Source organism: Temnothorax nylanderi, unplaced genomic scaffold (assembly GCF_030848795.1).
Source record: "Temnothorax nylanderi isolate EJ_2023f unplaced genomic scaffold, tnyl_v1.0 TNYL_tig0021_pilon, whole genome shotgun sequence".
Lineage (NCBI taxonomy): Eukaryota > Metazoa > Arthropoda > Insecta > Hymenoptera > Formicidae > Temnothorax > Temnothorax nylanderi.
Window position 1 is genome coordinate 39,390 of NW_027249083.1, and position 22,189 is coordinate 61,578.

At 35.2% G+C, this 22,189-nt stretch overlaps 4 protein-coding genes across 12 annotated transcripts; all 4 read right to left on the reverse strand.

Moving 5' to 3' along the window:
- Nucleotides 1-9: 9 nt before the first annotated feature.
- On the reverse strand, nucleotides 10-2,281 carry LOC139769248 (rRNA N(6)-adenosine-methyltransferase ZCCHC4). 2 transcript variants are annotated; one of them, XM_071700124.1, is made up of 5 exons: nucleotides 2,169-2,281; nucleotides 1,551-2,095; nucleotides 742-1,444; nucleotides 377-650; nucleotides 10-144 (listed from the first exon to the last, which is right to left on the reverse strand). In XM_071700124.1, exons 1-4 carry the CDS (start codon nucleotides 2,233-2,235, stop codon nucleotides 412-414), a joined length of 1,554 nt encoding a protein of 517 aa, XP_071556225.1. In that variant the 5' UTR covers nucleotides 2,236-2,281; the 3' UTR covers nucleotides 10-144; nucleotides 377-411. The 2 variants fall into 2 exon arrangements, with proteins under 2 accessions (XP_071556225.1, XP_071556224.1); XM_071700123.1 differs by lacking the exon at nucleotides 10-144 and having other exon boundaries at nucleotides 334-650.
- A 315-nt stretch (nucleotides 2,282-2,596) lies between these two features.
- On the reverse strand, nucleotides 2,597-10,939 carry Sp3 (phosphatidylinositide phosphatase spermathreecae). 2 transcript variants are annotated; one of them, XM_071700121.1, is made up of 13 exons: nucleotides 10,705-10,939; nucleotides 10,071-10,447; nucleotides 9,723-9,986; nucleotides 9,008-9,162; nucleotides 8,723-8,895; nucleotides 8,448-8,640; nucleotides 8,030-8,357; nucleotides 7,868-7,938; nucleotides 7,444-7,668; nucleotides 6,745-6,966; nucleotides 6,317-6,633; nucleotides 6,029-6,238; nucleotides 2,597-5,952 (listed from the first exon to the last, which is right to left on the reverse strand). In XM_071700121.1, the coding sequence occupies exons 1-13, from the start codon at nucleotides 10,799-10,801 to the stop codon at nucleotides 4,964-4,966; spliced, it is 3,621 nt and encodes a 1,206-aa protein (XP_071556222.1). In that variant the 5' UTR covers nucleotides 10,802-10,939; the 3' UTR covers nucleotides 2,597-4,963. The 2 variants fall into 2 exon arrangements, with proteins under 2 accessions (XP_071556222.1, XP_071556223.1); XM_071700122.1 differs by lacking the exon at nucleotides 7,444-7,668 and having other exon boundaries at nucleotides 10,705-10,932.
- A 1,070-nt stretch (nucleotides 10,940-12,009) lies between these two features.
- Ublcp1 (Ubiquitin-like domain-containing C-terminal domain phosphatase 1) lies at nucleotides 12,010-14,115 on the reverse strand. The gene is made up of 2 exons (XM_071700135.1): nucleotides 13,758-14,115; nucleotides 12,010-13,244 (listed from the first exon to the last, which is right to left on the reverse strand). The coding sequence occupies exons 1-2, from the start codon at nucleotides 13,915-13,917 to the stop codon at nucleotides 12,412-12,414; spliced, it is 993 nt and encodes a 330-aa protein (XP_071556236.1). The 5' UTR covers nucleotides 13,918-14,115; the 3' UTR covers nucleotides 12,010-12,411.
- A 1,065-nt stretch (nucleotides 14,116-15,180) lies between these two features.
- LOC139769250 (salivary peroxidase/catechol oxidase) lies at nucleotides 15,181-22,116 on the reverse strand. Of its 7 annotated transcripts, none has more exons than XM_071700132.1 (6): nucleotides 22,037-22,116; nucleotides 20,437-21,034; nucleotides 19,469-19,918; nucleotides 18,074-18,626; nucleotides 16,651-17,749; nucleotides 15,181-16,097 (listed from the first exon to the last, which is right to left on the reverse strand). In XM_071700132.1, the coding sequence occupies exons 2-6, from the start codon at nucleotides 20,568-20,570 to the stop codon at nucleotides 15,907-15,909; spliced, it is 2,427 nt and encodes an 808-aa protein (XP_071556233.1). In that variant the 5' UTR covers nucleotides 20,571-21,034; nucleotides 22,037-22,116; the 3' UTR covers nucleotides 15,181-15,906. The 7 variants fall into 7 exon arrangements, with proteins under 7 accessions (XP_071556233.1, XP_071556232.1, XP_071556229.1 ...); XM_071700131.1 differs by having other exon boundaries at nucleotides 21,903-22,084; XM_071700128.1 differs by having other exon boundaries at nucleotides 20,437-21,225; nucleotides 21,903-22,084.
- Nucleotides 22,117-22,189: the final 73 nt, after the last annotated feature.

Consider the following 22,189-nt stretch of genomic DNA (forward strand, 5'->3'; position numbering starts at 1 on the left):
CGATGTTGCACGAGATGATACACGGACGATCGGAAAAACACTACTGTACCTCGAGGAGTACCCTCGGCTATTTATATCATTGAATCTCAGCACTTAAAATTCCTTCTGAGTATTCGGGAACATTTCCATTCGCAATTCAGCACTCTAAAGATTATAAGAAATCCGATCTCTATGTGAGAATAAACGCATAATAAGACGCTATTCTTCCATTCATTGTTGCAGAAGCTACCTTCTAGCTTTCTTTACTATAAATAAATACTAAATGACATTTTAAAAAGATATAAAGAAAGAGAAAAAATACCTTTACAAATTTTTTAAATAATATAAATATAATAATATTTACACCAACTGTATTCACATATAGTTACACACTTACTGTAACATTATATAAACACATTTACATTAACTTCTTTATTTTACTCGTTGCGGTTTTTTATTTTTTAAGTTCTTATTCTTTTTTAGTTTTAAGGTTTCCTTTTTATTAACTATGACAGCTTTTTCTTTAACAACTTTCTTCGAATGTCCAACTTTGCTTTTCTTAATTAAAGTTGCCTTTAATTTAAATTCACTGTCTGCTTTACGTTTCTTTATATCTGTCTCAATTGTGATTTCAGTAAAAAGTAAATTAGGACATTCTTTTCTAGTGTGACCTAAATAAATAAATTAATAAAATGTTATTAATGGAAATTAACAATAATTAGAAGTATTAGATGAAGTATTAGTAATCATGCTGGTATTTACCTGATTTATCACAATTAAAACATCTTCCTACAATATTCGGTATTGGGCCGCACGTATGTTTCTCTAACATACATCTTTTGCAAATTCGACAATGTTCCCAAGTAGGCTTTACACATCGTTTGCATATATCACAATGTTTGTACGTTTGACCATCTTTGGAAGTGCATTCTTTACACTTCTTGCAATGTTTGTTCTCACTAGAAACCCACTTTTCACAATCTCGACAAAATTTATATCCATCAGATAAAGGAAGCTCTAGTAGATTCAACGGTACATTCGTAAAAATTCTCACTGGAGAACCATGCTTTCTACCAGGCTTTTCTGATATAAATAAGGGATGATTATCATAATCCACTTTATAATCAGACATTTTCAATTCTTTCAAGCCACCAGTCACACGTGACGGATTGCTCTTTTCTCTCATTATATGCTCCATAAAATATGGAAATATAAACATAATTTTCAAGAAAAAATTATCATTCTGAACATGTTTATTTAATGTTTTGTGCAGGTCGGATATCGTTTTTATCGTGTACGATATGGGTTCCAAACGACCACCAAACGGAGGGTCGCATATTAAGTAAGTATCCTTTCCCTCATTTTGAGTAAGAAAATCTTTGAACACGTTAACAGCATCTTTGTTGAAAAAATGATGATTGAAAAGGTTGTACCAGCAATAATCCAGCGGTCCAAAAAAGTTATGCTAGAATTACATGTGAAGAAATATTCATTAAAATATATTTATAAAAATTATTAAAATATATTATAAATTGATGTAATAATTAATAATTCCCGCTAAGAATACTTACAAATCTTCCATCAAAGTCTAAAAGGAGAGAAGACATTTTATCTGCGTGATGCTCGATTATATATTCATGTATTCTTGGTGCGCCAATACAAAGGATCTGCTTAGCTCCAAGTTTCAAAAGCATATTTATTATATCTTCTGTAGATTTCTTAGAAAATAAATATTGCGCTTCCTTCTTCGCATTCTCTAAAGGTTTTAAAAGCTCTGATGGATGACCCATTTGATAATCAGTTAAATTCTCTGTAATCTCATGATCCATGTGCTTATCTTTTTCAGAATTAAATATTAATTTCTCACAATTATGACAATAACATCTTTTTGCCACAGATGCTGTGCTGAGTTTGTTAAGACGAATGTATAGTTCTCGATGAACATAACGCTGAGTAAACTTCTTATTTTCCAGCTCCCACATACGCTTTTGAGATTTTGACAGTTCCTGCTCATATTCTAAATAGAATCTGCATAATTTTCTGTCACGACAAGCGGAACACGCGTAAAATCTCTTTACTCCATCCTTGACATATCTTTCAAATAGTAATGTTGGTCCTGTCGAAGAAAAAAAAATAATTTTCTTATAATAAATATAATAAACTTTAATGTGTACAGGTGTGAAAATTACCATGAGGACATTGCGGATGTTTTATGGGATTTTCCCACACAAATTCTACACCACGTGTGTCGTTCATTCTGTCTCGTAAACAATTGTACAGGTGAGTCTAGGTTCTAGTTGTGCATATATATTAGATGGTAAACTAGAGGGACTCTAATGGTAAACCAGGCAAACGCGACATTTCTTACCGCTTGAGCCGAGCCATTTGGCGCCAAATATGATTGTTTGATTTTAAGTTCCATTGACTAAACTGAAATCAGTTATTATAAATAAATATTTGCATTAAAGTTAATTAATCGTGCATTACAAACAAAGAAAAAAATATCAGTTGACTTAAACACACTATAGAAATGGACTCTTGAAATATTTTAAATAACTTCAACAATAGTTTGCTTGGGAAACTTTGGAAGATACGAATTGAAGAAATTCAATTACGATTCACAAGTCAAAAATGTGTTTTATTATTATTTGTTTTACAAGTGCTGTGAACGTTTGCTGTTTGGTGTATACCGCAAATTTTCTTATTATTACAATTTTCCGGAAACACAATAGCAGATACATGTAAGGAGCATGTCAAGCCTCTATAGTCTTTACGTATGATTTTGTACGACCGATATTTTTATTTCGCAAAGAATAGGTGAATTAAGAAATAATTTATAATAATAAATTTGTAATAATGATACATACACATACATATGCATATACAAGTATGTGTAATGTATTAAATTTTTACCTGAAGCTCAAAGGAAAAGATCAAAAAAAAAAAAGAGAGAACAATTTTTTTCAATCAATTATTGACTTTGAATATTAGCGATCTAATTTCGCATGAAATAAATTTTTTGTTAATTCACTTATTTTTTGAAGGTCATTCGTAATACTGCAGCTAGATGCAATAGCACACAGGTTTTATAATAAAGTTGCGCTGAACCTTACATTGCATTCATCAAACAAAATTAAAATTTAAGGTATCTCTAAAGTAATTATGTTTTAAGTTGAGAGTAGAGCAAGCAAATATAAAAATAAGAGCTTGCATTAATTAAACCAAAATTAAAATTTTTTAAGAATGCGTAAACAGCCTAGTTTCATTCTTACCCTAAAGCGTTGCAAATATCTTTTAGAATGCACGCTTTCCAAACTCTGCTCGTGAGTTTAATCTGTGTGCATTCTGTAAAATTGTATCACAGACTATTTTGCTGACAGTAAAAAGAATATTCGCTAAAAATACGAGCTTAGGATTGCTATAATATGTCGATGTGTTTCCAAAGCGTTTTCAACGGGGAATGGAAACCACCGAAATGAGAATTATTTACATCAGTGGGCAATGTAAAGTCATGTTATAGTTCCCTATAATAAATATAATATTTTTCCTTGTGCCTAATCCTCCTACATCATTGATTTACACATAGACGAAGGAGAATGTATTCTGCAGTTACGTAAGCATATACTCGATATAATACTGCAATTGCTGGCTTTTGAAATACTTGTATACTAAGTTTGTAACAACTGTTAAAGCATCTAAAATTATAACACTGATACAAACGCGATCTCAATACATGTACTACTCAGTTCTGCTGTTGCACGCTTAAATTATATCAACTATCTTGTGTATGTACCACATTTATAAATTCATAACTTAATCAATTTTTTTTATGTAACGAGTCTTCAATTTTTTTATTTGTATTTTTTTATTGACTTTAAAACAGTTATATTATTATATTCAATTCTAAAAAAATTCTAACACATATTTCTCGAAAAGCTAACAAGAATAGAATAGTCATGTATCATATTTGTTCTGTGTTTGGTAACCATGTATCTCAAACTCATATCTTTATCACTAACCCCATACATTATATATACGTTTTATTAAACTATATTTAAATAATTCCTTTGTATTTACATAATTGACTATGAAGCTTCTCTCCCTGATTTTCCATATAAATAAATCGTCTCATCTGCATTTTACGTTATTTATTTTATGTAGTTTGATATAAAAGATTATCTACGTATATTAAATAAATATAACATATTTCTGTTAAAAAGATGAAATCTTGATACTACTACAAGGCAAGACTTAATGATGCAATAAGAATAAAATGTTTAATCCTGTTATAAAATATTTATGTATCAATACCTGTTTTGATACCGATTGGTCGTATTAAATAGATTTGTTTCAAAAATTGTCATTAACAATAAAAATACGTTCCAAAAATTTAGCAGATGTATAATAAATTTTACACATATAGATGTTGGCTTGTCAAGAAAATGGTTCTAAAAAAACAGCACAATTCTATAGCAATACCGAAATTCTTCAGTTCGTTTGTCAATTATTGTTTGTGTTCAGTATTTGTTAACTCGTCAAATTATGATTACGAATAAATATTGACCACATTGTACTCTGTGTTAGTCATAGTTTGTTTGTCGCAACATGCAGTTTTCTTTCCTACAGTGAATTGTTTCGTACGTTTCACATCAATAATGTTATATTTGTGAAATGTGAAAATATATGAAAATAGGTGCAGTGAGATCGATTTATAAGATTTTCTACAAAACGTGATCAAAATTTACTACTTCCTACGTGATATTTTTTCATATTAAATTATGCAATCTATATATAATAAAACTGTCTATAATACAACGCTTCAATACTTTATTCCTTTTTTTAAGGGTGCGTAAGAGTATTTGCATCGCTGACATACTGAATTCGTAAATATTTTAATATTCACGAATACACAATCATTAATAAGCTCTAAAAATTGATATTTAATGATGAATCGCGTTCAGAAAGCTGGTCATTTAGGTAAAGTTTACAAAGCAATAAGTTTAGATTGACAAGAGGCCCATCTTTCCTGAAGTTTTCGGCGCTCCTCCATATGGTGTTCTGACAAATTTCGCATTATATGGCCTGTCTTCAGCTTTCTGGGATCTAAATTAGCTCCTAACGTTTGAACACCTTTTGCAAGTTTTGAGAACGGCAACAATATATCTTTGGCTGTAGATGCTACTGGACTAGTAACGCTCGTGATATTTTCCTTTATGGATTTTAAGGCAGATTCGCTCTGGGACGACGTAATGCTCAACGTCAAATCCTGTTCGGAGGCTGATCTTTTCTTGTCATCTAATCTACCATCCGTTTGAAGAGTAGTGCTCTTAATACCGGCTGATAACGCTTTATTATCAACGTCCCCTGTCGAATGACTGATATTCTTAGAAAGCGTTAAGTTTGACATTCGAATGGTTCGATCTCTTTCCTCGCCTATGTTGCCCGCTACATCGTACACCGTTATCTCCGGCGTAGTCGCTGTAGTCTTTTGTGGCGAAGCGCTGATAGTGCTGGTGCCGGATCCAGTTTGCGGAATCAGATGCAACGCGTCAATGGCCACATCAGGTTTTGAATTTAAATTCATGTCGTTATATCTCATCTTGGATAATTCCTCGTTCACGTTGGTCTTACAAACACTACCGTCTACGACGTTAGTATTTTTCACACCCATGATAATACCAATCAATGGTGTATAAGCTTCCATTAAATGCTTGTCGTGACTGAAATTCGCTGGCTTCTCGACGGGTACGTGTGTCATTTCAATATCCTCGTTACTGCTGCTGCTGTTGCTATTACTCTTGTCTTCTGCATTACCTGAGATATTTCTGTTGCCGACAGTAAAGATCGGCTTTGTTATGTTCTCCGTCTGTCTGTTACTTACACTCTTCGCTAAATCAATTGGCTTCTTTGCGCCGAAACTCAGTTTATTCAATTTGCTGAATTGCTCCGACATATTGCTTAAAGCTTTTGTACCTAGGAGTATGCCTTTTATAAATATTTTATTCGTGTATATGTGTATATAAATAGTAGAGGTAATTTAACAACAAACCTGCTGTCTTTAAAGCAAGCAATTGAGTCTCAGATACGTTTCTTGTTAGTTCTGGAAATGATGAAATATCCAACAATCCGGTGGAGCCTTTAACATTCACTAATTTACTCTTTCTTTTATCTAACATAACATTCATGGCTATGGGAACCTTTGGCAAGTTTGCTATCTCCATGGCTACTGAAATGGCTTCACAGATTGCCTTTAAAGATTCTGTAATTTCAAGAATTTTGGGTGTAAGATTTATTCAGAATTGTTACGATATAGATATAAATAAAGATGTTTTCTCACCTATGCTTTCCTCCTCAGTTTTAATCACAACCGCCATGTTATTAAAAAACCTTAAATTCGTACTACGAAACATGTGAAAGTAACCGTACTCGCCGTTTACTTTATAATTGATTCTAATACAGTGATAATGTTTATTCTTCATGAAAAATGAGACCATATTTTCAGGTTGACCGAATTCAATTAACACGATATCATCCAGTAAGACTCTTTGGTAGTTTGTAACTTTATCGATTTGATCGTCATAGTCGGCAATATAATAGCTATCTCGGGTCAATATCAAAATAGTATCCATTTCCGTCTCCGTTGGATCGCCAGTACTGAAATAAGAAATTTAATTGAGAAACAAATTCATATATATATATATATATAAACAGACGCAACATAAATGTATTATGAGAAACATTACAATTTAAATTATTCATACGTACACAGGATCGGCATCGATAACTCCCCAACTGCCTAGAATAATTTCCGGGTCAGGTATCAGTAATTTTTTGCAGTCTTCAATCAGCAATTTCACGTGAATCGCAGTCGCCGCATTGTCTTCCTCGTCCGTGCGTTCTAGGAATACTTCTTCGCTTACTGAATTACCCAACATTATATCAATCGTCGCTTGTCTGTAGACATCCTTGAAACGATTCAAGTAATATCTGCAAAGACATTTTAATTCTCAATGCATAATGTTGAATTCACTATGCTGAAAATTCAAGAATGATTCAGAGGCAGAGTAGCATTGAGAAAATATTCTATTCAAAGTGTATAATAAATCGTATTATACATAAAAGAAATTGAATATTTAAATGAGAAAGCGGCTTATCTTATATCTAATTTATTGGCTAATAGCATTTACAAAAATGTGATTGACTTATGAATCAAATTAAAATATTAAAATAAAGGAAGAACATAAGATCAAAATTAAAGGAAGAATATAAGATTGAAATTAAACATGCATAAGGATTTTGATAGCATAACAAAAACAACTTCTCATGCTGACAATAGTATAGAGCATCTCTTTTTTACGCCACGTAATTTAATAATGTAATAAAGTAACAAGTAATTAAATTATCTTTAGAAATACATAGCTGCTATATATTTCTCAAAAATCAAGCTAAAAGCAAGCGACGAACCTTGCTAAATTATATAGAGCAGTGGCATAAAGGAAGTCAGGATGAGTAGCAAGTTGAAGTTGTATATTTGGTGGTTTCATAGGTATAAGTTCGAGACAACAATTATCAAGGATATCTAAATAGTGTGACCAATCGTTGTTCAGTTGGTGAACATCAATCGAGTTCCCTAGCAGCGTATCTATCGCCGCCTGACGTAAGTCATCCATAAAGTGTTGCTGATAGTATCTATAGGAAAATGAAAGGACCAATGTCAGGGTTCTATACAATAACATTGAGATATGTAACTCTGGGATATTATCTTCGAGGCATGATAACTGTGAAGGTTCGTGTCACGTGAGATGTTGGAAATAAAAGAGGAAAAAGATGAAAAGTGAATAAAATTAAGCGAATACAAAATGTGAAAGATAGGAGTACGAAAGTCTACCTGTTTGCGGAATTCATGCCGTCTTTCATCAGTCCGGTAAATTTTCTCTCCCCAGTACGCGTATAATCTCCCTATAAATAGTAAAGAAATCGTATAGAAATCATTTAGAAACTATTTATATTAAGACAGACTTCGCACGGGCAATTTGTGAGACGTACAGACCTTTAAAGCATTTGTTCCCGCATATTGCTTGCTAATAATGTCTCCATTATTAGCCCAAAGCGATTGGAAAGTCTGTATTATATTTGCAGGCAGAATTCCGTCAGGTGGTATTAGTCCCAGTTTTGAAAACTGCATTTCCATAACAGCTTTACCCAGAGCGGTTTGCACCACGTTTGTTCTATCTAAGCAATCTATGCAATTCACACGGAATACGCCCTTTTGCATGCAAATCATACCTTGTTTATCGCGCCAGCAGTAACCCATGTCTGCTAGCATTGTAGCCAATGCATTAACCAGAATAGTTACATTCTCAAAATGCATTCCTCGACTGTGTTAAACATAAAATTACCAAGATAAACGTGAGTAATGAGGATGAGAAGCACGAGATTAAGCAATTACACTACGCTTAGATACTTACCAATACTCGTGGAAATCAAAAGTGGTGTACGTTATATCTGAATTATTATAATTAAATACATGGTTGCTATAAGTTTCCCAAATAATCCTTTCTTTGCCAGACTGTTCGACCAGATTAACAATGCAAATAGGCCCGTACAATGTAAGCTCTTCACCAAAATGCTTTTCAAATGCTACCTGCGTTTCAGCCTCGTCTGTAATATCATTACATGAGATTATTAGTCTATTAAAATAATCTAGTCTAGTTCACGTAAAAGATCTTTCTTTTGCTCATACCCTTATCAATCCGCGGTGGAGGTTTATATTTGTACCCAGGTTGAGACCAATATACTGGCACACTTCCTCGTACTTGCACAAAGGATACTTGATGATCATGATACCAAACTAATTGTTCAGTCTCAACGTAATTTGCACACTTGCCATCATCATCCACTCCGCGTCTCTTATACCTATGTAATTACAGTTAAAAATATTTTTTAATCTTAATATGTTTAATTTTTGGTAAGATAAAATAATTATGACCATGTAATTATGAAAACCATTTATGTAAATAAAAGTTACCTAGTTCCAGCACGGAACCTACTCCTCCTTGATATAATCGCCAGATTAAATATCTCTTGTTGTGGTTGTTCGTCAAAACCTACCTCCACTATACATTTTTCTATCTGAACATATCCTTGAATGATCGGTAGTATCCAGCAGTTTGCTTTATCTGTCTGCAGAATAAGACATAAGCAAATGTTATACAAAGAAATGCGAATTTTGAACGGTTATTGAATATTGTCATTATATAGCTAACTTCAAATAATATATCCACTTAATAATTATTAAGCAAATAAAAATAATTCTTATGTAATAAATTTTATGAATATACAATTAATATAACAACAGCATAAGATATCTATCTAGGCATTACAAAATATAATCTTTGTCATCTTAAGCCCCGTACACAATGCTAGGCGATAGCGATAGAGACAAAAGGTGCTTTCCATTTACATCAAAACTCAGATAATTCTCACTTGTGACGTCGTTCTATCCTTTTTGGCAATTAATGAATAATAAAGACAGAATGACGTCACAAGTGAAAATTATCTGAGTTTTGATGTAAATGGAAAGCATCTAAAATTGCCAACAAAGCTACAGCATTGATAAGCACGGCTTCCGATAGGTTAAAAATTTTATCGCTATTACTATCGCTATCGTCTAGCATTGTGTAAGGAGCTTTATTATCTGGAGTCAGCTGTATATAGAAATAATGATTTAAAAAATTACTAACATTTAGATTAATAATATCATATAACATGTGTTTGTTCCAGAAGAATCTGTCGTCGACACGTTGCCACAATGGCTTATCTTGATTGTCCTGTCCATGCTGAGATTCCAATACACATTGTCGCTGCAAGCTATTAGTAATATCACCAGTCTGACAGAAGAAGAATGAATCAGTTTCGGTAAATATCTTATTCAGTTCTTCCAATATTCTCTTCTCAAATCTGTCTTTGTCCTTCACTACGCTTCGTTTTATCACTGTGGACTTCATCTAGAGAAATATTAAGCTTGTAAAAATTCCACGAGACACCAAATATGAATTATACAGATGTCAATGGAGCTTCAGGTTCCTTACTTGAGATGTAGCCAATGCGGCAGCGTGCTGCGTAGTATTTTTTATGGTATTTGTGGCGTTCTTGATTGTACCCCAGGTCTTCGCCAGAGCTGCTTTCTGCGGTACGTCAAACAGTCCACTGCTCCCTTTCTTCTTCAACACATACTGATGTTTCTTGCAAGGCAGCAAGCCAATATCCGTATTCTCCGTGCCAATATGTAGAAACGCGATCGACTTGATTTTGTAAACAACATGACCACCGTGCAACTCTCCCGCTGGTGTGATATCCTTTATGAGCATCAAGCGAGGTTCCAGTACCGATGTCTGTTCAATTTTCCCCACTATTCCGTAAAACATTCCCAGACATTCTAAATCCTTCGGCGTGGCCCATTCCCAATCTGCAAAACCCATTGAAATAATTAAATATTGCTGTCACACAAGTGTCAAACTGCAAATACAACATTCCTTCATCTATTATTGGAGGCACTATGTCATCCACATAAACCTTTGTACTAACATAATGCACATGTTCGCACTTGAAATGGAACTGATTCGCGTTCTCAACACTCACGCGACACCGAGATCGCTTTTTGCAAGCGACGCTTTCGTACCCCCGCTCACTTAATGCCAAATATGCAATTGTACGCGCACCCACCTGATTTCGCGGCGAATTCGCCGGTATACTTGTCGCACCAGAGGCTGTGCCTCTCTTTCACGAAGATAAAATGAGTGTCAGTGCGGAAGAGCTCCATCCTTCTGCTTCCCAGCGAGTTTGACAGCTACGGGCAGCATGTATGACGTTTCCGCGTCCAGCAAACTATTCCGCCTACCACCGAGCGTTCGCCATGTTGCTCATGACTAACACACTACTGCTCATGTCAGTCGATTATGCTTCTCTCCTATGTAAGGGGCGACGACGACGAGCGATCGACGAGGAGGAGAAAGAGAGAGCTGCGACCTGCGACGCGAATCAATTCTATTATTCCTCAATGGGCATGACGATGAGACGGCCAGTCGCTCGATATTCCGGCGAAGTGCTTTCCCGATTCGTATGATTAGAGAGTCGTTCTTGACCTGATTGGTAGTATATGAATAATTGAGGCGGGATGTTCGCTACATTCTCTTTTTGTATATTTATTAATAAATACTTTTTCTAGCGCGATACTTTTAGAGAAAGGGATGAATGCGCGTGTCTTGGACAGATTTTATGTTTAGAAGCTTTATCCTGATAAATTATCACTTAAAATATATAATAAATTTTTTATAGAAGCCAATTTTTTGAAATCTTTACTTCTTGTGCATAAATATAATATTATAGCTATCTTCTATCAGCAATCTTTTTCAAAATTATATTCAAAATTATGAAAACACATATATGTAAGAATATGAGAATTTAGTAAGAACAAATTAAACTTATCCAAGCAGAAACTATTTATTCGTACAAGTTTTGGGAGAAAAAAAAATTGTAAATATATTTCAAATAATAATATATTTATCATGTTTAGCAGATGAAAAGTTTTGAAGGTGGACAAAATTAAAAATCAAATTTTCGGATAAAATTAGCTTTATTACAATCGTTATGTGAACTTCTCATATTTTACATCCTTCCGTAATACTTTAAATTGGTATGAAAAATGGAAACAGTATCTTATTTAACAATTGTTTAACTCCCTAAATAAAGTCCGCCAACGCATTTAGTGTATATAGATAGATATTGCAGTCTGCATAATTTAATGTATATTACATATTAATGGCTGAAATATGCTGCATGAAACATGAAACCCACGCAGTGCGCCCACGTAAATGTAAATGTGAACAATTAAACCGTTTCGTGTCATATGAAATTCGAAGTTTTGCCGACATCTCGTGCGCGTGATGCAAAACGCAAATATAGCCAAAAAAAATACATATAGGAAACTTTATAAACGTGATGCACAGCACGTGGATTTACTCAAATACGTTACATGATTGCACTCGTGCATTTTATTCAAAAGGCTCTTATATACGTATACACAACCAACCAATAAATACATCACAAATTACATAGAATAAGAAACATGTGAAAATATTGTATGTCTTCAAAAAAGTCAATATCACACGCATTACAAATTTTCATGCAGTGCGAAGGAAACTGACGCTAAGTTAATCTCGTTATTCCTATCCAACGTATGTAGAACAGCCTTGTTTTTCAGTCATGATTTTAAAATAACTGACAAATGCATGCCCTTCATGCATTTCATTTTATCATATACAAATCTTGAAGTCAATCTGTATGCCTCCCGTCAATCAATATCATTCCCCTTCAATCGATCGACTACTTTCGTCGAATTGGCAAGAAGAAAAATAACAATTTCGTCAAAATTTAACTTTTCTCATTGCTAGTAGTCTGTTCATTGCTTTGGCCGCTCTTTTTCGGCTTGTACTCCTCCCATTTTCTATGGTTAAGTGTTTGAAAGTCATCGAGGTCGGCTATCAATTCCAGATATCTCGACAGCTTCAGTAGCTCGAAATCTTTGACTCTGCTGGTGTGAGCGTGTTTGAAGGGTTTTATCCTCAATCCCGACTGCGGATTCATTATGAAATTTCGTCTGATGTCGTCGAACATTATTGTATTCTTCGCGGAGAACTGCTTGTACTTTCCCCAGATAATGCCAAGCGGTTTTACCCCGACGACGCCGTATTTCGGTGTGTGAACGGTGATCATAGCGAGGACGTCCAGGTGAAAGGCTATCTTGTAGTTCGGATGATTCGAAACTCCCAGCAGCTTCATCTTCTCGTTGATCCATCTCATGCTAGTCGCCGACCAGATGACTATGTCGTAATTTTTATAAGCGCGCGTCAAAAATTCATGAAGATACGGACGCATCAGCTGCGAGCCGCTCTCCGCCACTGATCTGTGATCGAACAAAGTGTAATCTATGTCCAGCACAAGGAGCTTCTTACCCTCCCTTAGAGGATTCAGCTCTGTGATCACGTAGCGGTCGATTCGTATCTGAATTTTACGTAGATTTATCTCAGCCTTCTCGATTTCTACCTCCTCCTCCTCTATGTCGAGATCATTGATCACATCAGGTACGTTCTCGGGTGCTTGACTGACCTCAGCGATATCCTCCTCGCGCGAGCCCATTAACATCAGTTTGAAGCCAGGCTTCAAATTTAATTTGCCGATTATGTCCTCATCTTGCGCTGCCTTGCCTAATAAAGTAAAAGTTTCTATTTATATTAACTGTATATATATTATAAATTTTTATACTGCTTTTCGAGAATAAAAACAATCAATGAATAGAAATTAAAAAAGTTATTTTAAAAACCATTAGATTTAACGTATATATGATCTCTGTACATAATCTAATATGCCCTACGAGCTATCTATAATTTTTTCCATTTTCATGTATAGGTGTAGGAAAGTAAAGAAATTATTTTAAGAATTATAAATAATATTTACACATATATAATACACATACATACACACACATATATATGTATATACTTGTATTTTATATATTACACATATATTATTGTACATATGCATGTATACCTATGTAATACATAAAATACAAGTTAAACAATTACAGAAAAATATGATAATTAGTAGCAAGACATTCTTCACTTCCCTCAAGACGATAGACTTCAAAATAAATTATTAAAATTGCGACAATAATTATTTATCTGATGAAACTGATAAAAAAAAACTGTTCAAAACATAACCTTTAAACTTCAGATTCAGCAGCTTCTGTCGCTCCGGACGAACACCTGTTTCCTTGTGTATACGCTCTTTTAGAGTAAGAACCGTGTCTTCCACTTGAATATCGAGGATATCGTATTCCTTTCCGCTCCATTTCACCACAATTCTTAATTCACCCTCCATCCTCTCGTTTTTCCAATCGTATCAATGGAACGCGTGCATCGCGAGCCTAGAAAAGAAACCTTCAGACACTCTCGCGAGTGACGCGAGTCTCGCGACTGTATTATCGGTAACGTCGAGTCTGATTTAAAATATTTTTCAATATTTGATCACGAACGTCTTGCTAAAAATGATGAAATATATGTAGTAAGATAGTGCATTGCTTCTAAACGTTGTGATTTATCGAAACCATAGACGAGGTAATGAATATTGCGAGACTAGCAAGACATAACAAGTATGAGCTGTGCGTTCCCCGAGCAGTGCATCCACTTTAGAAAGAGAGAAGAAGCAGGTTCACTAATTTAGAGGATTCAATGGGTGAGAAACTGAATAATTTTTTATTTAGAGAACTGTGAGATATAGTATAAAGTGCGACGATAACATAAACAAAAATAAACTGTGATAATTAAATTTTATTATATAATTATATGCATAAAACTTAATTGTTATTATAAATATATAAAATTTAATATTCTTAAATAAATGATTTTTTCGATAGTTTATATAGATATATATAATCATTGTATGTAGGTGAAGTGGAGCGTCCTTGAAGCAAAAATTAAAAATTTGCGCTAATTAATAAGGATTACAAAGAGAAATATATATACTTATATAGACAATAAAATTATATAACAATAAATCAATTTAAAGTTAATAAAAAAATAAAAGATAAATTGTGCGTTTTGTGCCAAAGTGTACAAGTAGTTTATTAACAATCGATCAATTTTTTTTTACTGTCATAGATCTTAAAGATTGTCCTCGCACTTGTACATTTTGGCACAAAACGCAGGAACAATTATCAGGAATTTTTGTTACATATGCAAGTACGCGAGGATACTTCGGTTCAAACGGAGCATTTCCAAGTTTCGACTGTTAACAATCTAATTTATTCTTACAGTTAGAAATCTTAGAGACTGTCCTCGTATTCGTATATTTTACCCCAAGACACAGGAATTACCATTTTCGTGAAAATTTTATTATATGACCTCTTTTATCTATTATTAATTTACATTTTTTTGTAATATTTTTTGTTTTATATGTATATATTTCTTTTGTAATGTTTTTTAATTAGATCATATTTGTAATTTTTGCTCCAGGAACGCTTCAAACTTTTAGCTACACATATATAATCGCATTTGTCAGAAGACCAGTGGATAATTAAACGAAATTTGTAACTTTATAAAAACATATGTCAACAACGTGAGCGAAATGATTTTGTAATAAGGATACATTGACGAATATTTATTTTATTATTGTCAAAATGTTTAAAGTACATATAAAAAATTTGCTCAATCTAATTAAACTGAATTAATTAAATAATTTAAATTAGTCTGCAAAATGTCTGATGTTAATACTGCGCTTGAATCATATAAAAGAAGGAAATAATAGAAATAATACACACATATGAAAATGTAAGCGTATATCTCTATTTCTTGCGCTATCGCCTAGTGACTTAGGGGCCTATTCTGTAAACGTTAACGATATCGTTACGTGCTTTGCGTAGCTTTTCTATGGTATATTATATCTGCGCAAAACACGTAATGATGTCTCGTTAACATTTACAGAATAGGCCCCTTTAATGTTCAGTTTAAAGAAAGTTTATACACAGAATATCCCAAACCATTATATATATTTCTTTAATAACAAATTTTTTAGCCAATTTAGAATCAACTTTTTCCCAGCAAAAATGCTGACAAACATCATCATTTATTGTAATTTTCTATAATTTCTAGCATTATAATATGTCTTTACGTTTTCAATCAAACTCCTTTTATATTAAACTCCATTTGAAATTAACTGAAAAATGTAGTTTTGTTTATCTATTCGAGTACAGTTAAAAAAGTCGTCTCTAAATTGATTAATACATTTTTTATTAAAAGTATATCCGATATATAATTTTTGAAATACTCTGTACATAGGTACATATACGCTTTATTTCTAAAGTTTTAAGTGCTACGATGACGCATCGGAAGGATGATTTTCTTTCCACGGTGCAAAGGAAGGTCCTGGTATGTCTTCGCACGATATTATAGGATTGTCAGGACCAACAGAACGCATAACTCTCATCTGAGCGTGCGTGATTGCGTCAGAACAATCGCATATTAACTTTGCCAGCGAACTCTTGCGTATCTCCACGAGCTGGCCTGAAATTCGTATAAATATTACGGTTTTTATTGCGTTTATATTTCCATTTAATATTTAAGATTTTGACACAATAAAAATGTTCTATAAATATCAAAAACTTATAGTAAACTAATATTTATATAAAAGCACATTTTTTAAAAATATATATCTACATCTTTTTTCTTTAAATCGAGGCTGTGACAATCAAAGACTATAGTCTGTTGTCCTGTGAAATAATTAAATTCTGCATATTTTAGACTTTAGAAAATAATAAAAATATAAAATTTTAATTTAATTTTATATCAAACTAAAACTCTACGCAAACGATAACAAATATAGTTATAAAAAAAAGGATTTTAATTAAAATCTAAAATCTTTTTAGGTGAAAGATAGGACAATAAGACTGTAGGAACTTATATGTTTCAAATTTACAAATGCATAAATTATTTATTTTTCGCAAAATTAAAAGATAGTTGATAAATTCCTATACTGAAATTTTATTATTTGTTGGTGTATTTTTTAAAATAGTCTTTATAGTTGCTACTAATATAAACTTAGCCAAATTTACCGTACCTTCTGTAAAAGGATATGGTTGTTCAGCAAACTCGTACCAAAAACGATCTCCCTTTTGCAAACGCGCGAACTGATCAAGTATTAAGCACGTAAACGTGGGCCCGATCAAGCTGTCCGACTCCGGTATTTCCGCCAATGCGCCGGTATACAAATCTACGTCGTCGACAGTCTCATAGAGCATCGATATCTGTTCCAGTGATTGAGGGTCCAGGTGGCCCTCGAGGTCGCTGAAATTCCCCACCTTTCCTAGATCACAATGTTCCCGCCACATAGGGTATCCCGGTAATCCATGATCCCGTCCTCGTTGGATGTTCAACGATACCAGATCAAGGCCGCATGGTACCGTAGAATTGTCCATGGGGTCTTCAAAGAGATGACTTGTCAGCTGCGAAGTTACGTGCGTGGAGTACCTCTGAATAACGTTGGTCGTGGCCGAGGTAACCGAACGTCTGACGCCGTCGGCGGCGTAGAGACTGTACGGATTGAAGAGCATCTTGTGCAGTTCCATATAGGACGACGTGCCCTTCTCGGCATCCGTCATTCTCATCAACCCCGGTAGCAAGGTGTGAGCGAAACGGAATGCCGCGGCCGCGAAGTGATTGGCGATCGTCGGATCATTCTCCGGCTCGTCCGGATCGTGCGTTTGTTTCTTGTAGCCCGACTCGAGGGAGTCCAAGTCATGCTCGTTCATTCTCTCGTCGCCTACGATAACGGGAAGAAATTCGCGATAAGTGACGTGCTGCAATTGAGCGCCGACAATACGCCGCGTTTCCTGATAGAGCGTCTCGTCGCTCCAAGAGGGATTGATCCTGGCCAATTCGTTCGCGATCTTGTTGTGCTGTCGCGCCCAGAGAAGGTGCATCGTGGTCAGGTGTAGGTTCTCGTTCGCCCTGGAGTCGCCCGCGGCGAAGCAATAGCGGCCCCGGCGTCGCTCGGCTTCCCGATTGCAACCGTCATCGGGATTCGTGCTGGGTGGTAGCAGAGTCCTGTTGTCGGGAGTGAACTGCATCCTCAAACGACCACCGGTGAACTCGCGCAGGTCGCGAGCGGTCTCATTGTCGGAGCCGTAAATAGCCGAGCCGTCGATGAAGGCGCTGACCTGGACGCAACGGATTATCTACAAAATCTTCCAGTCTCGATTGCCTTTGACAAATTATGTTCAAATCTATGTTCGACAGAGAAATCTCCCAGTTTCATAAATTTTACACATCTATGAAAATTCGTTTTTTCGGAAAGAGTTCACTGATCTGTTACAATTAGTTTTATGTTTTAGAGTTGGAAGTATAAAAAGGAGAGACGAGCTCATTATTTCAATCAAAAGTTTAATGAGATTCGAGTAACATAATGGAAACATACATGTTATCATCTTTTTAGAAAAGGCGATCCGCATTACGTCGTAAATAGATTATACGAACGCGATTACCTGATTGAGCTGTTCTCTGGGACCAAGTTTGCATCGTGGGGCCGGCGCCGATCTTATAAAGTCCATGCAGGTCCTGCCAGTCAGATCGTGCACAGGATCGCCGGCGTTTACTCGCACGGGAAAACACTCGGGATGTTGTCTTCCCAACGGCGGGCAGCACGCTATCGAACTTCCGTTGACACCCTGACTGAGCGCGGTCGCGGTGATGTCGTGGTCCAGAAACTGACCGAACACCGCCAACATCACCGTGAAGGACGGGTTGCTGCTAGCCGAAGGTTTATGTACCTTCAGACTGACTTCCCTAGCGGAAGGCAAGTCCTTCCCGGATCGTGCCTTTCGAGGCGACTCGATTCCATCGGCGTAATCGGGTGGTAGGGTTCTTCGAAAGGGCATCATACTGCTGCCCCATCCTCTCGGCCGATTACAACTGCCATCGATAGTTCGATACTTGCCGATTTTGCAGGTGTGATTGAAGTATCGTTTGCATATGTTTTTCGGTAACCAGCCGCTATCGAAGAAGGTATCAATCGCCGACGGTTCATCATGGATGGACCTCAAATAGGAAAATATTACTAAAATTCTAAGTAAAGGCTAGCTAAACAACTTTATATGATTATATATATTATATTATAACAACTTTATATGATAATTTCGATCATTAATAAATGAATATTAGTCCCAAAAAATAAAGTTTAGACGATCTACTGGTTGACAATTGAGAAGTTGTTGAAATTAGATATTTGTTATTTTGTAATGAGTGGACAAAAGAAATTAATTTTAAATACTATACTATAGAAAAAAAACTGTTATTTTTATTAGCACATAATGCCGAGAAAATATACATTTATAAATCTGTACTTAAAAATAAATATTATTAAAAAAATATCAACATTTGTTGCATGGTTCAATGATTTCGATGAAATAATGACCATTTAAACTTGCACTAAAATTGAGGAGCTTTTGAAAACTATTAAATACGCTTCTAAACTATTAAATACGCTTCTAACATTAACTGCGCTTTCAAAGAAATCTATCCTTCTATCTCTCCTTCTATCTAGACTCTAGAACTCCTTACATCGAAATAGTCACTCACATGCCAAATCTAAACATAACATAAGAATCATTATACCATGCAACCAACTAAATGTGCGTCCTGACTTTTTAAACTCTTCTTTTTATATGAAAAAAATAAAATTATAAATAATATTAAATATAATTAATATTAATATTGAATAACATTATATTTTAAATTCTGATGTGGATTATAGATCGTCTCTAAAGCAGTTTTAATAGTTTAAATTATAACTATATAAGGTGTTTGGTAATACTTTTCTTTAAAAAGTTAAGTTCTACGTCGTATTTATGACATACATACAGAACAAAACCAAATCTCACCTCATTTTCTCGATCATTCTCGTTGCCGCGATTTCACCTACCGCTGCTAAAGCAAGAGCACTAACGTTGGAGCACGTGCTCACTGCGTGGCGATGCCTGGATTCAGGGGATGGAGACGGTAACGGTGACTTCGCGGCGATCATATCTGCGGATAGACGATCCTTCATCGCCTGTTTGCCAGCTCGCAATCCCTGCGTGTATTCTAGCTGGCTGAGATGTCTCGTCGGAGTGTCGATGTCCTCATTAGATATTAGGACGGAATTGGGCTCGGCTGTGGCACTAGCGGTACTGCTGAAGGCCGCGTGCGAGGTAGATCCAGCTGCCAGTCCTAATCTCAAGGTGCTACCTAGGTTGCCGGGGGACGTTGCGTTGTCGATCGCGGGATTAGTAGAGTTGGTATGGCTCATAGAATAGCTGATGGACACCACCAAAGCCATGGTGAAAACCACTCTAAAATCGTAGAGAATCGTATTAAAAAATCTAGTCGCTCAGCGATCTCAATCTCTCTAATGTGTGATATTTTCGGCATAAAATTTGCTGTTATTTAACATTAGGTCAAATTCTTCCGCTTACTGACAGGCGGCTCGATTTTAGAAATCTTACCCAGCTAGCAGAAAGTTCTAAAAACGTCTTAAAGACATCACAAAGACATCTAAAAGACGACATAATTTTTCAGACGTGCTTTGGATGTCTTTTAAGCGTTTTTAAGATGTCTTTTAGAAGCTTCTGCTAGCTGGATAGTTGTTGAATTGAAGCTTGAACTATTTATTTCTGACATTTGCACTTTTCCATTTTTTTTCTTTCCAAAACAGCAGGTTTGTTAATTTAGCTCCAGTTTTTGTAAAGTGTATATAATTTATTTCTATAATGTGTAGAATAAAATTTGGTGATTTCGAAATTTGGAAATTTATATGAGAAATTATTTAATTGATTATTTCCTATCTTGTACACGATCCACACGAACTTACATCAGGATGCCGCAGACGCAGCATTGGAACTGTCGGAGTCGCGTTCTTCGGGTTCTCAAGAAGCTGGCGAACTCGACGTGATCGGGTGAATCCGCGGATCTTCTCAGAGGCGTTCTTTCCGTGATATTGCGCATTTTCGTCGCACAGAAATACGGCTAGATAATGTGCAGAATTCTGTCTGCGGCAATAGACAGGCGAGGCTCCTTCTCGTTCGGCAATTTGATCTCCCTTATGTGACTCACCTTGCACGACTAACACGTCTCTCGCATGAGTGATCAATACGCAAAAATACTCGAGCTCTTCCGGTGCAGCATTTATAATAAATTGTTAATTAAGATCTCAGTAATTACACAACACACCGCACCGTCAAACTTTGCCCTCCTCTGTCGAGAAATTGTCAATGAGAAAAAACCGGCACGTTCAAAATAATTTTTAACCGAGACGCTCCTAAGGTTTTAACGAGTCGCTGTCATTTACAAGATTTTAAATGCGCACTTATGTATATGATTTTTGTTCTTCGTTGATGAAGAACGGGTGAAGAAGAGAATATATCCAATAAAGTCTTCAAAGTGGATTACTTGGTTCACACGCAGGCAACCTGATTACATAAGAGTGAAACATGAGTTGCCTCGCCGCATTTTTATTTTGCGGTGAGACACGGCGGTGGCAACGAGTCTGCGTCTCGATATAGATCACACATATTGCAGAGATGATTTGTAACAATCACGTAACAAACACGTTATCCTGCCGTATACGAAAATACGACCGCGAATCGCAATGTAAAACAAACTGGAATAATAAGTCGTTTATTGTACAATTTAATTTTGCTGTCACACAGACGTCGAAGAGTAACAAAGTTAAGGAATGTATCTACGGGAAAGTTGCTTAAACTAAATGACTATTATTTTATAATTAATGGCCAGTAGTTAAACTATATACTCTGCAGAAGAAACTCGTCATTTTTATTAACATATAGTGCAAAAAAATACACATTTGTGAACTTGTAAAAAAACATAAAGCCGAAAAGTTAACTTGCGTGATGATTCAGTGATGTATGTTCGAAAGATCTCGGCATGAGCGATATAAATGCATGTTTTTGGAAACTATTAAATATATACTTTCTATAACATTAATAATTAATGTGATAAATGCTTTTCATTGAAATGCATTTATACCTGGAACTTTTCGAAGATATATAAGTATATTTAATAGTTTCCAAAAACACCTCGATCATATTATACAAGCTCGGATGATCATCATCATTTCCAACACGTATATCACCGAGAATGAGTCACGCAACCAGCCGAATTGCTGGGCTCTTTTTTATATTTATTTTTACAAGTTTATATATGTGTACATTTCTTTTGCACTACACTGCACTAGTAAAAATAACGTGTTTTTTCTGCACTTTAACATTTGATTTATTTCATTTCATTTACCTATTACACAAAAATAACAATAACAACCATTTGATTTCAGCAATTTCCCGATTGTCATCTTGTATGCGTTTGTAACGTAACACTGTACTCTTGACATTACGTCAACGTTTGAGACTCTACATTGTTTAAAGTTTCTATCGAGATTGATGTTATTGTAATACCGTGGTGTTGACAATGAACGCCGACGTCTGACTGCTAGGGACGACGGACGATGACGCGGTGCATGATGCTACGCATCTTGTACCTACGTAATGTAATACGCCGTCGTATTATGAAAAGGCTTCCGGCCTTTGTTGGGTTTCTCAAGAACATAA

What these genes read in the sequence shown, in the direction of transcription:
- Sp3 (XM_071700121.1), bottom strand. Translation starts at nt 10,801, where the DNA reads ATGGAGCTCTTCCGCACTGACACTCATTTTATCTTCGTGAAAGAGAGG. An exon ending in CCGCATTGGCTACATCTCAA is followed by an intron (nt 9,987 to 10,070) that starts GTAAGGAACCTG and finishes ATATTTCTCTAG; the next exon opens with ATGAAGTCCACAGTGATAAA. An exon ending in GCTCTATATAATTTAGCAAG is followed by an intron (nt 6,967 to 7,443) that starts GTTCGTCGCTTG and finishes ATGTCTTTGCAG; the next exon opens with ATATTACTTGAATCGTTTCA.
- LOC139769250 (XM_071700132.1), bottom strand. Translation starts at nt 20,570, where the DNA reads ATGCGCAATATCACGGAAAGAACGCCTCTGAGAAGATCCGCGGATTCA. An exon ending in AGAATGATCGAGAAAATGAG is followed by an intron (nt 18,627 to 19,468) that starts GTGAGATTTGGT and finishes TTCCTATTTGAG; the next exon opens with GTCCATCCATGATGAACCGT. An exon ending in ACCATATCCTTTTACAGAAG is followed by an intron (nt 16,098 to 16,650) that starts GTACGGTAAATT and finishes TACGAATTTCAG; the next exon opens with GCCAGCTCGTGGAGATACGC.
- Ublcp1 (XM_071700135.1), bottom strand. Translation starts at nt 13,917, where the DNA reads ATGGAGGGTGAATTAAGAATTGTGGTGAAATGGAGCGGAAAGGAATAC. An exon ending in GCTGAATCTGAAGTTTAAAG is followed by an intron (nt 13,245 to 13,757) that starts GTTATGTTTTGA and finishes TTACTTTATTAG; the next exon opens with GCAAGGCAGCGCAAGATGAG.
- LOC139769248 (XM_071700124.1), bottom strand. Translation starts at nt 2,235, where the DNA reads ATGAACGACACACGTGGTGTAGAATTTGTGTGGGAAAATCCCATAAAA. An exon ending in TAGACTTTGATGGAAGATTT is followed by an intron (nt 1,445 to 1,550) that starts GTAAGTATTCTT and finishes ATGTAATTCTAG; the next exon opens with CATAACTTTTTTGGACCGCT. An exon ending in TTTTAATTGTGATAAATCAG is followed by an intron (nt 651 to 741) that starts GTAAATACCAGC and finishes TTATTTATTTAG; the next exon opens with GTCACACTAGAAAAGAATGT.